Below are 12,727 nucleotides of genomic sequence, written 5' to 3' on the forward strand. Positions count from 1 at the left end.
ATAAATTAAATGTCGCTTTGTTTTTTGGTGTTTCGTATCTTTTCCCAGTCGTTTTTTCTCTTTGTTGCCTTTTATCCTCTTCATCTCAAAGACTGTACTACTGACATCTAACAACTTCCACTTCTACTTCTACCAATACTGCAAAAAATTATAGACAGATGTCTCTAGCATGTAAAAATTATCGACTGAGTAATGTACTTCATTTGACAGCATTGAGCTTCTTATCTAAACATATTTACTTTTTAAAAAAGTAAATACTTTAATGTACATATTTATAATTATATAAATTATAATAAATAAATACTTTTAAAATGAAAGTAGCCATAGAAGGATGTGCTCATGGTGAGCTAGAAAAAATATATGATTCAATTCAATTTCTTGAAAATAAAGAAAATACAAAAATTGATTTGTTAATATGCTGTGGTGACTTTCAATCAACTAGAAATATTGCCGATTTACGATGTATGGCATGTCCAATTAAGTATCAGAGTATTTGTACATTCTATAAGTAAGTGATCGTTTTTATTTTTATTTATGGAAAAGGATTTAAATCATTAGCTATAGGTTTTCCTAAAAAACGTAGATCCGTAATTTTTCCAAAATGTCCATTATCGTATATTCTTTCTCTACACTCAGAGAGATTTTCTAGAAAACGTGAGCCTTAAAGCTCTAAATCTATTCTTGGATATTAAAAATGGTAATTATTACTAATTAAAAACTTGTATAAATCTTCTAGATACTACAGTGGTGAAAAAATTGCTCCTATTTTAACAATATTCATTGGTGGTAATCATGAAGCATCAAATTATTTACAAGAACTACCGTATGGTGGATGGGTAGCACCAAATATCTATTATTTGGGCTACGCAGGTGTGATAAATGTTGGTGGTATTCGAATTGGTGGCATTTCTGGTATTTATAAAGGACACGACTTTTTACGTGGTCATTTTGAGCATTCACCGTATACAGAAGAGACAAAACGAAGTGTGTATCATATACGTAATTTAGAAGTGTATCGTTTAAAACAATTATCTGGTAAAATTGATGTATTTCTATCACATGATTGGCCTCGAGGTGTTTATCATTACGGAAATGTTGATGAATTATTAAAATTTAAACCATATTTTAGGTGAATCATTATTTTTTTTTTTTTTTTAATACACAGGTCTGCAATTTTTTTGTCAGTTGCATGACATATTTTTACTAAATTATTTGTTTTAAAATGCGCTGATTTCAGAAGTGATGGCCATTTTTTTCTATCACGTAAGGTTTTTTTGCAAATTCAAACACAAAAAATTGGTAAAAGCACTCGTTTATTAAAAACTATACGGTAGCCTGCAGGCATAGTGGCATCCCATCTTCCTTGGTACCGTCTCTCGATATCGCGGACATTCTGGTGAAACCGCTTCCCCTGTTCTTCAATGTAAGCTCCCGAGTTTTCATATGGAAGTGTAAAAACTGGACCTTCAGGCTTATCTTGCAGCCTTGAGCTTTGTATGCTGCTAGTTGAACAATGATTTTGTAGTCAGGATCCTTAGTATTTCCCAAAAACTTTCGCACCACATCCTTGAACGATACCCAAGCTTCTTTTTCCTTCTCAATCATACTTTCCACAAAGAGGGTGACAGTTAAAAGCCTTCTTATGTCGGGGCCAGTGAAAACTACCTCTTTCAATTTTGCTTCTGACAGCTTCGGGAATTTTGTACATAGATATTTAAAACAGTCTCCATCCTTTTGCAGTGATTTTACAAATTGTTTCACCAACCCCAATTTAATATGGAGAGGTGGCAACAAAACTTTTTTTGGTGGCACCAAAGTAGTATTGATAACATTTTTATCTCCAGGTTTCAATGTTTCTCGGGTGGTCAATCACTTTTAGTCCAGTGCTGTTCTCTGGCTTTACTATCCCATAAGCATAAGAAGCATGAGTATTTAGTAAAGCCTACCTGTTGACCCAAAAGCATCGTGAGTATTTTGAAGTCCCCACAAATCATCCATTGATGGTCCTGATATTTGATTATTTCCAGGATAATGACCAAATTATTATAGTAAGGATTCTTCCATATGCACAGAATAACCCATTTGAAGTGAAGCTAATTTATTTTCATTGTGCAATAATAATACTTTAAGACTAGTTTAATATAATATTACTATAAAATACTATATAATAACACTTTAAGACTAGTTTATGTTGTTACTAATATCTATAAAAACCTATGTGATAGAATGTTTTGAATATTTTTCCTGTTTTTGGGAGGTCAAAATCTATAAGAAAATGTAAAAAAATCCTATGCAGTTTTTTAGTCGCAGACCTGTGTAATTTATGTTTTCAATTTTTGAAAAAAGGGATTTTATAAATCTGAATAGTTAGTCTGTCTGTATGTGTATCAGTTTTGCTGAAAATTAAATGACTGAACTAAATGTACTTGTAGAATTAAAAGAGTTTAAAAATGTAATTTCAGGGACGATATATTTGAGAATAAACTTGGAAGCAAACCGTGCGAAGATTTATTACATCATTTACAACCAAGTTATTGGTTTGCAGCACATTTACATTGTAAATTTGCTGCGTTAGTACCGCATCAAATTGATAAAACCGACGATGAGGGAAATACAATACGAAAAAATACAAAATTTTTAGCACTTGACAAATGTTTACCAAAACGTAAATTTTTACAAATTGTTGATATACCATGTGAACAAGATGCAACGAAAAAATATGATTTATCATATGATTTAGAATGGTTAACTATTTTACAATTAACGAATCATTTATTAAATATTAAATCGCAATATCAATATATGCCGGATGCAAATACTTCTTCAAAAGAACGGTAAGTGGAGTATTTATATATATATCTTTAAATACCTTTAGAAATAAAATAACTATGAATTTTAAAAATAGGTTAGGCTAGGTTAGAGTGGCTGTCCTGGGGTGGGACACACTTAGACCATAGGGTCCGTTGTGATACCGTAAATGGGTTGGCCCATCCCCGGCTACTACTCCATGAACCATTTGGAGCTGTTTAAAAACAGCAGGAGGGCTTTGACGTCGACTGACTTTAGGTCGGAGAGGTCGTCAAAGAGAGGCTGGCTCAAGTAAGTCAATCTCCTCATGACAAGAGCTGGACAGTGACAGAGAAGATAATACATTGCCTCTTCCTCGTCCCCACTGTAACAACTCCTGCAGTAGTCGTGATGTAATGTCATCAAAATTAAGTTCGTGTCCAATAACTACAATTATTTAAGGATAAAAATTTAAATGCATACAAAAATTTTAATTTCCCGATATCGATTAAAAAGTTAAAAAAAAATTTTTAATTTTTAAGGTCAAATTTTACACCAACCAACGAAGAAAAACAAACGATATTAGAAAAATTTAGTAAAAATTTAATAATTCCATTAAATTTTCAACAAACTGCTGAACCATATAATCCGAATTCATCAACAGATTCAAATCATAGGATACAAATGCCAAATGCACAAACAAATAAACAAACTGAAGAATTTTGTGCAAAATTGGGGATTGATGATCCATTACATTTAGTTTTATTAAATAATAGTAATAATGATAATAATTTAACAGATAATTCTTCATTACCAAATTATTTAACACCTGAACGTAAAACGAATCAATCCTATAACGATAACGAAAGTTCGTTAATATTTACCCCCTCATCAGTTGAACGAAATTCAATCAAAAGACTTAGTTTACCGGCGCCAAAAGATGATTCTGTATCAATTGATAAAAATGATGAGAGTGAATCAAAAAATTCTAATGAAATATCTAGTATCGATCAAGAAATCGATAATAGTAAGGGTAATAGTTTTAATCAAAAATCAAATGATTGCAATCCAAGTGATTTAAATCCGTCACCACAGCCAACGAAAAAATTTAAACGGAGAAATGCAAGTCTTTATGAAAATTCATGAAAAATAATTTAGGTTTTATCTTGAATAAGTAGTCGTCAATAATTATTTTTTCTAAATAGTTTTGTATTTTATTTGTCGAATTGTGTTTGTAAATAATTAATTTTATCAACAAAGTATAAATGACTTTACTCGAGAATTCAATTTGATTTCATTCTATTCGATAGACATATTCCGCAAAATCTTCCATATTGAAAGATGTGCATTTCATCTCTTTATTTAGAATGGTATTCGATAAGACAAGCAGTCGGCCGATTGTCTTAGAATATTATCGAGTGAATCTAAGCGTATAAAATAAATGAGGTTGGGTGGCTGGGCTACCTGACTATTTTTACATCAGTTCTTATTATATCATTCATAATTTTACGAATTGCTCATTCATAACTTCGCTAATCTCTTGCGTGTTTAGTTAAAACGTAAAAAAAGTTATTTTACTTACCATAATTTACAAAAATCTGAATTAGAAGAAGAATATAAATATATATTCAATAGTTGGAAAATATGAATTGGAATTCACCTCCTCTGTTCGTTATCGAATTTTTATCTATTCGTCACATTTATTACTTTAACCGTATCTTATCTATTATTTCTCTAGCCTGTTTTTCTGTCGGTCCGCGAGATCTTCCTTATTCCCCATGATTTACACCTAATTTTAAAGATTATCGTACCAGCTAATGACAAAAAATAGACTTACGGTCTAAAAATTAAACCGCTTCTTTTAAATTTGAGATTTAAAATCATCTAAGAAATTTATAAAGAAAGGAATGCTACACAAAACGATTTGGTGCGCATTGTGGAATTCCGAACGGGTCGAATAGTTATTGTATAGAATGAAATTCAAATATAAATTTATAATTTTTTATTTTAAGTTTCGACGTAATTACGAAAGTTAATTTTTTTCGAATTTTTATAAACAATTTGTATTTTTATTTTAAATTAGGACTATTACACTGAGAAAACATATTAAAAAATTTCTTAAACAAAATTCTTATTAGAAAGTCTGGCACACAGAGTATTTCATCAGTAATTTTTATGGAGACGTAAATACACTACGCTACATATCATACTATAAGCAGTGTATTTGCGCCTTCACAAGAATTTCTTGAGAGAATTGAACGCTATGGATCAGTCTTTCTTAAAATAATTTCGTTTAAAAATTAATATAAGGTCCTCAACCTTAAACTTTATTCAAAGAAAACACGCTCTACACGCGCGTGCTATGTTGGAGATAGTCCAGCGAGGCGCTTACAAGTTCGGTCTCTACTATTCACACATGGGTAGATCGTGTTTTGATTGAGTGAGGCCTTAAATACGTATATACATAAATATATATACATATATTGTAAATTTAGATCTTTATATATTGTAATTTTTGGATCCAAAATTGTGAATAGATAACAAAGACTCATTAAATAAACGTTTATAGATAATCAATATGAAAGAAGTTATAACAGATCAAATTAAAATGAGGCAGACCGAGAGAGATAAAGAGCTATTCAGCAAAAACATATGCTGGTTATTTAATTTACATTTTGGCATAGTACATCTCCCACGAGTATGAGAGAGTACGTATGTATACATTAGGCAATGCGTACAAGAGAGGGGTGTTATAGGCATGTTTTTTTGCTATGCACAACAGTAGAACCATCGTACAGATTCCCACCACCGCTCCCATCGTGTATTAGTACAGTTTTTGTAGTAAAAAATACTAAACATTGATTGTCTTATAGTGCAGTAAAAGATTTTGCTAAAACCGGGTATAATGTGTTTCTTAGGTGTTAAATATCATTCGTAAACCATGATTTAGTTGCGCAAATGTTTCTTTTTTGTTAATAAACAATAAATTAGTAATTAATTAATATAAGCCGTATAAAGTTGCCTTAATAAATAATAAATAGGCAACTTGTGTTACGTATATGTTATACATGCATAAGCTTAATATTTTTCATGGCTAACTGTCAAACAATCGAAAAACTCTTATTCGCTCCGAGCGTGAATTTCGTTTCCATGACAACGATACACTACTTTAATTATAGAATTAATGGATGCATATATAATTGTGTGGATTGCATTGAAAACTTACATTTAAAATTTAATATTCTTGTTTCACAAATTTAAATAAATAATTACGATAATTAACATTTGAAAAATAATATTTGTACAATTTGATTTCTTATTTTCACAATTTTTAATGCATTAAGTTTAATTAATTAGTGTTTTTCAATCATTTTAATTTGACAGTTTCTATATCATTAACATGTAAATAATTGCAAATTAGTCATAACAGCCCACTTTATCTCCAAAATTTTTCACTTAAAGCGCTGGCATCGATTTTATTATCCCCACCATGACTACGCACACAACGAATACATGTATAACAATTAGTAAATAGCAACATATACGTAATATAAGTTGCTATTTACTAATTTTTTAAGTCAATTTTATATGGTCCGTTTTATTTTCACCATGTTTTAAACTGTACTATAATATTCACTCATATCCAATCTCTCTCTCTCGATCGATCTTATTTCATTTTGAATATACTATACTCAATTCTTTTAATATACTAAGAATATTTTTTAATATAAAAGTGCAAAATTGAACAGTACAAAATTGTATTCATTTGGGAATAAAAATGATAAAATTATATATTTTAGGAAAATTATAATACAAATATAAATATTATGTATATATTTTACTTATACAACAAATTATATTTGAATGTTAAACGTTAAACATTTAAATGTTTAAGTGTAAATCAGTAAAATCCAATATACATAAGTACATATAATGACGTGTTTATGTATGGACAGATTGGCCGAATAGGCTATAGTATGTACACCAAATTATATTCGAATGTAAAATGTGTATATTTTCGGACAATAAATCGCGACAAAGCTGTATATCAGATATATTTGGTGGCATTATAACACATTAAAAAATGTGTAGTTTTCAACCATAAAATATATTCGATGCACAGCAAAGTGTCGCATATTTTTGTCCACAAGTATACATATATTTTTTTATAAGTAACATTTTTCACGACAAATAGCTCCAAAATTTTAGTTTTGGCAGTAACACAGCGTGACACTAAACTAAAATACACTTCTGTGTGCATGTGGACGGTTTAAGAAGCAGCATGTGAGGTATATGCCCATGAAAAATAAATTCTGTTTTGTAAATCTTTCTATTCTAACAATAAGTATATAGAATTTGGTTTGGTAAAAAATATTAATTCCGTTACGGTATTTTGAATACAACGCATACCCTAATCTCGGACCTATTTTTGTGTTTGATTTTTTCTTATTTGAGTGCAATAATGTTTTTTTACCAGCAGAAATTTGGGAAATTATGTCCAGAGGCTTTATTAAAAGAAAATAATCAACAAGGACAAAGAGCAATATTAAGAATAGCAATTGCAGAATTCCCTTTTAAATAAGGAAAAAATTAAACTTTATAGGCTCTGAATAAAACTGAGATTTATATAATCATTAATCAGATAAGTGTAAATACCGAGAGATTATTGTAAAATAAGAAAAATTGTAAATTTTTAATAATAAATATTAGGGCTGTGTCAGTTATATCAAGAATTTTAACGAATATGGGACATTGAACATTTATTGCCACTGGATAGTTGGATATCACGCAACGCAATAAAAAATAAATAGGGGAAATGCAACTTCTATGGGCGCCATTTGTAGCGTTTTTTAGTAAAGTTTAGTAAAAAAACGAATTCATACTATTGAATCATTAAAATTGACAAACTTACGAAATTACGAATAGTAATAGAAAGGACATTAGAAAAAAACTTTTAATTGAAAATAAAGCCAATTTATAAATGCACTAATGTCTGTCTTTAGAGACCTTATCTTAAGCAATTACATACGAGTAAGTAAGATCGAAGGAGCATGGGGTTATCAGACCAATTTTAAACTTCAAAATTTCAATCCGCCTCTGTCTCCGATATGTTTCTATTTGTAATAAAAAATAATAAATATAAAAATTAATCAAAATAAATATTGTATTATTCATTTTTTGTTAATAATACGCTTTACTTATTTCAGAAATTTCCCTTTTTTATAAATTGTATGCGTTCTAACTATTCAGTTATCCGGTCGGATAGATGTATGCTTGAACTCTCTGTATACTTATTGTTAAGCACAAAAAGTTTCAAACAAGTAAAATATTAATTATTAAAATTCTTCAAAGATTCTCAAAGGATTAATGATTAAAATTTGTTCTCTAACAATATCCAGGCACTCTTATACTTAATATGAAGATCCATATCGAAATCGAAGACATAGCTGAGTATTTTAACGCAATAACGCGTTATTGAGTAGATATTTTGAATTATTTCTTAAAGTAATATAAAGCAATTATTGATACTCATTAAGTGAAAGTATTTTTTTTATTTGTCATCATCATGGACTTAATCCTGAATAACGCATATTCGCGTATGATTGTTTTGTTCGGAGTGCAATAATATAATAATCGAAATGATACTCTATCCCTGCCCAGATACAATATTATAATTATGTTAGGTTAATAACCTTCGAACAGAGAACTCGATAATGAAAAAGAGGTTTTTTTCATCTAATGGCCATGTACTTTTCGATCAGAAAACTCTTGGCTTGGGCATAACTCTGCGTTGGTAAAATTAGGTTCTTTAAAGAAAACTGACTCCTCTTCAAAACTTTCTGAATTCTAGAGTATGAATAAGTTTTTTGTGATTCCAGAAATTGGAAATCTGTAAATTGGATTGTAAACAAAATATATTTTATGAAATAAAGCAAATATTTTCAATAAACTCTAATTTTTATTTACACATTTTCTTTTCTAACAATGTTTAATAATAAAAAGGTAACAATAACATTTCTAAAAAGGTCGAATTTTCGATTGTGTTGCATGCGATAACATCCATGTGTTGTGCTCCTTTTTAATCATTGACATTTGTTTGTGACGCGGATGTGTTTCACATATAATATATAGTCGTTCTTTTCGCCGTACATAATAACAATCTTTACATCTTCGCCGTAATCGACCTTTTACTTTAAAACCACAATTGAATATTAGATTTGGTACCGTTGGTTGCAGTAAATTACAATTTTTATTCAATAAATTTGTTTGTGGTTGTGATATCGATAATAAATGAAAAAATTTGTGTAGTCCATTTAGAGGTTGGATTGCCTTGCTTGATGATATTGTAATTTGCAATGTTCTTCGAAGTACGCCAAACATATTTCTAAAAAAATCTAAAGTTTATGATGTATTATTCGCTACAATTGTTAAAACAATTAAATTCTTGAATACTCTTAAGCATAAAATACATATAAACACATACATTTCTGTCAATTGTTATGAGATATAACCCTACTTTTCGATTCTATAAGCGCCTTTCCATATTTGAAATTGTAAATTATCGTTTACATAATAGTTTACACTGTTAAGTATCCAAGATTCCAAGTAAACTAGACGAAGAGTATATTATATAACTATATAACGCAGAATAACTGAATTTCTTACAACTTAATTAAATATTTGTATGAAAAAAAAGATGTGCAGTGGGACCCCCGTTAGAAACGAAGTTACTTACGAAGCTGTGTAGAAACAAATGTAAACGTTAAATAAATACATAGAGGTAATCTGGTAATATGTAGTGTCAAGTAGACAGGGTTCCAAAACGCACATAATTATAGTAAAAGAATTTTGCTATTTTTGTACTATTTACATCCAAATTTAGTTGTGCATATGTATCCATAACTAGTTTTGGATATAAATAGTCCAAAAAGGAAAAATTCGTGTATTATAATAAATAAAAATAATACAAAGTAGGATAAAATATAGTGGTTGCCATGGATATGGCCCACACACACACACACAAAGCATATCTCGTATTGTTACAAGGCGGTTTTGCCAGTTTGCTCACTATGGCAAGCCGCTTTAAGAAACTTCGTTCCAAAAACGTATACTTCACTCCGTAATTTAAACCACGGGTGCAGGGTCCCTTTGTTATCGTGGTTTCAATAACTAAATCAATGGATGCTCTGACGAACGATGTGCAAATTTTTTAACATATATTTAATTATACGTTATATTTGTAATTACTTTAGTAAGTAGTGTAGTAGTGTAATAACTTTTAATAGTTGTGGCCTGACTCAGAGAAAAGAAATCCCGGTAACAAAACAGAAGCCATATAGTAGATGGTAATAAACAGAAAAATATGTTTATATGACTTACTTTCTCAATTCAATACATCTAAAAACCTTCCTGCGATCTAATGCTAGTTGTCACATCAATGGACAAGCTTTTGATTGCGGTTACCATTCAGTACGCACGTTGATTGCCATCTATGAGGCGCAACGATAAGCAAATTTGGCTTCTGTATAGTTATTGTATTTATCGCTTATATCGCATCATTGGTAATTATGATTAATGATTTACGTGCATAATCTGTCAATATTCGCCTATCGCTCGCCATGCCATCGTGTGCGGTGTAAATTCACCCAGGATTGTCTATTAAGTAGCTCCATCTGCGATGTCAAAAAAGAGCCTAATGTAGTACTCAAAGCACCTAATTATTTTCAACCAATAATTATAGCATATTTTTAAAGAACAAACATTTCTTAAAGTAGTTTAAGCATAAAAACATTTTAATTCTGAAAAAGTAGCACAATCTGGCAACGTTGAAGTCATCATTGCACTGTTATCACAGACTTTGCTCTACTACTATCTGAATAATCTATTTTTAAAGTAAATTGGTCATACATAAACCAGGCTTTACATGGAATTAACTGGTGTATTTGATTATTCCCTACTAAAATGGAGTATCTACTACGGCCTACGCTGTCATTTATGATTTGTATGTCAAACAAAAACGCTCTAGCGAATATTTGAGTACCAGTAACTAAGTGAAGTGAAATGCAAAAGTTCAATATCGTAAGTCGCGAATAGGGAGCATGATTATGGCTGCAACTATGAATACAACAAATAATAAATATGTGTATTATTATTAGTTAATAATCAAATATTATGATTAAAAATCAAATCAAACTAAATAATTTGTAATTAAAGGGGTGAATGAGAAAAGTGTGTTTTTAATGTAGTTTTTATTTCATTATATTTATTAAGTGTTACATTAGGTTTTTTAATTTGATATGAAAAGTGTATATGTGTTTTGAGTGTAAAAATGTCAACTCGATCTCAGTTAACGAAAGATCTAAATGGTTTGTATTCATTTTTCAATTATTAATATATTGTTTATACTTGGGAGTGTCAAGATTTCATAAATAAATTTTAAGTTTATGTTACAATAAGCTTTTATTTACATATATCATTCTTGTATTGTTACTAAAAACATATTTAAATTTTATGAATCATATTTATGGTTCCGCACCAAATGCCTTATTTTTATGAAGTTTTAGTGTATTATACAATTTTGAGTAATCAATATTATCATTTTTTACAATAATTTTGAATTATGTAAAAAGAAAATTTTAAGTAAGTTATTGTAGATTAAAAGAAAAAAATTATTGCAAGAATTCAATTCTATCGATAAAATTGCAATTTTATTTATTCAGTATCTACATAGTTATCATATATTTGTTATCAGTCGTAAATAAACTGAATTCAATTAGACGATAAGTCGCTGTTATTTTCTTAGTATATAAATAATAGTATACTGAAAGTAGCATCCGATCGTGAACAAATTGGAACAGAGAAGTAGTCCAAACCACACACTTCGTGCCTGTAAAATGCACTTTTTGAATTTTTAATTATTATTTTAACTGGTTTGTAGGAGAGAAATTCTTTATGTGTACCGGAAAACAGACTCTCATCTTAAGTTCAGTTTTAAATCGTATAAATTAATCCTTCTGAGTTAAATTTAACTTACTTGAGAAAAATAATGTTGTTAATGATTTATGTAATCTTAAAATCGAAAATACAATCTTTAAAAATTGACAATTTTCCTTGAAAAGCCTATTAATTACGCCAATAACTTCATTTTCCCCGAGTTTTTCTAGTTTACTATACTACAAATATATATTACAATACATCAACTGATTTAAATTATTGTAGTCGATTGTTACGAGAATCTTATTATGATTTAACAGCGATCTGTTTATAATAGTCTAGGAGCCAACCCACTTTTCGTGGTCAATGAATATTCATAGCTGCATGAAAGTTTTATATTGGGAAATGAAATATTATGAATATATTTTTATGCGCTGATTTCCATTTTCGAAGGTATTTGTTTCTGAGTTGGTGCAAAAAATATTTATAAACAATTTTTATAAACAAATAAACGAATTTTGTTGGTAGTAAAAATGTTTAAAGACTTTTTGGCTCATTTTATGCAAAAAATATTGTACCGTTTCGGAGTTAAATACTTGTTGTTTAATTTTTCACTCACTGCCATAAATTTCTCTTTCAGTATCTAGAAAACTTTATGTCTAGATCTCAAATATCACATATTTGCGCAAAGTTAACACATTTTTACATATTGAGTTTATATATAACCAGCTCTTTCCAGGGCATGCTAGTGTTTATCCGTGTTTTGATGTTCCATTCTGTTTTAGAAGTATAAGGGTGGAAAGTTTTTAAAAATCACTCTGTATACAGAAATGAAAACAATTATTTTAATTGGATTTATTAGGAAATTATTAGCCTGTCCCTTAAAGATCATATACACCACGATTTCTTTTTTGTATGCAATTAAACCAAAGTTTTTATTTGAGTCTGTGAATTGGTCTATATTTTACCTGTTTAGTTGAAGTTTGATGAATCATTAATAATAACC

The 12,727-nt window shown here is 29.4% G+C and overlaps 3 protein-coding genes across 3 annotated transcripts in view; 2 read left to right on the top strand and 1 right to left on the bottom strand.

Annotated features, from left to right (window-relative positions):
- The first annotated feature begins 311 nt into the window (after positions 1-311).
- On the top strand, positions 312-4,096 carry LOC123297469 (lariat debranching enzyme). The gene is made up of 4 exons (XM_044879138.1): positions 312-508; positions 737-1,129; positions 2,463-2,834; positions 3,330-4,096. Exons 1-4 carry the CDS (start codon positions 312-314, stop codon positions 3,931-3,933), a joined length of 1,566 nt encoding a protein of 521 aa, XP_044735073.1. The 3' UTR covers positions 3,934-4,096.
- A 4,654-nt stretch (positions 4,097-8,750) lies between these two features.
- LOC123298390 lies at positions 8,751-9,298 on the bottom strand. Its single transcript, XM_044880381.1, has one exon. The coding sequence runs from the start codon at positions 9,166-9,168 to the stop codon at positions 8,806-8,808; it is 363 nt and encodes a 120-aa protein (XP_044736316.1). The 5' UTR covers positions 9,169-9,298; the 3' UTR covers positions 8,751-8,805.
- A 1,469-nt stretch (positions 9,299-10,767) lies between these two features.
- The window catches only part of LOC123297763 (F-actin-uncapping protein LRRC16A), a 30,786-nt gene continuing 28,826 nt past the window's right edge, over positions 10,768-12,727 (top strand). The window contains exon 1 of the mRNA XM_044879535.1: positions 10,768-11,153. Coding sequence (XP_044735470.1) covers positions 11,117-11,153 — 37 coding nt within the window. The 5' untranslated portion in view covers positions 10,768-11,116. The remainder of the gene's footprint in view (positions 11,154-12,727) is intronic.

Source organism: Chrysoperla carnea, chromosome 4 (assembly GCF_905475395.1).
Source record: "Chrysoperla carnea chromosome 4, inChrCarn1.1, whole genome shotgun sequence".
Taxonomy (NCBI): Eukaryota; Metazoa; Arthropoda; class Insecta; order Neuroptera; family Chrysopidae; genus Chrysoperla; species Chrysoperla carnea.

Excerpts from the sequence above, each read along its gene's own strand:
- LOC123298390 (XM_044880381.1), bottom strand. The coding sequence starts at position 9,168 with ATGTTTGGCGTACTTCGAAGAACATTGCAAATTACAATATCATCAAGC.
- LOC123297469 (XM_044879138.1), top strand. The coding sequence starts at position 312 with ATGAAAGTAGCCATAGAAGGATGTGCTCATGGTGAGCTAGAAAAAATA. Across the intron at positions 509-736 it reads AGTATTTGTACATTCTATAA|ATACTACAGTGGTGAAAAAA; the intron begins GTAAGTGATCGT and ends TAAATCTTCTAG. Across the intron at positions 1,130-2,462 it reads AAATTTAAACCATATTTTAG|GGACGATATATTTGAGAATA; the intron begins GTGAATCATTAT and ends ATGTAATTTCAG.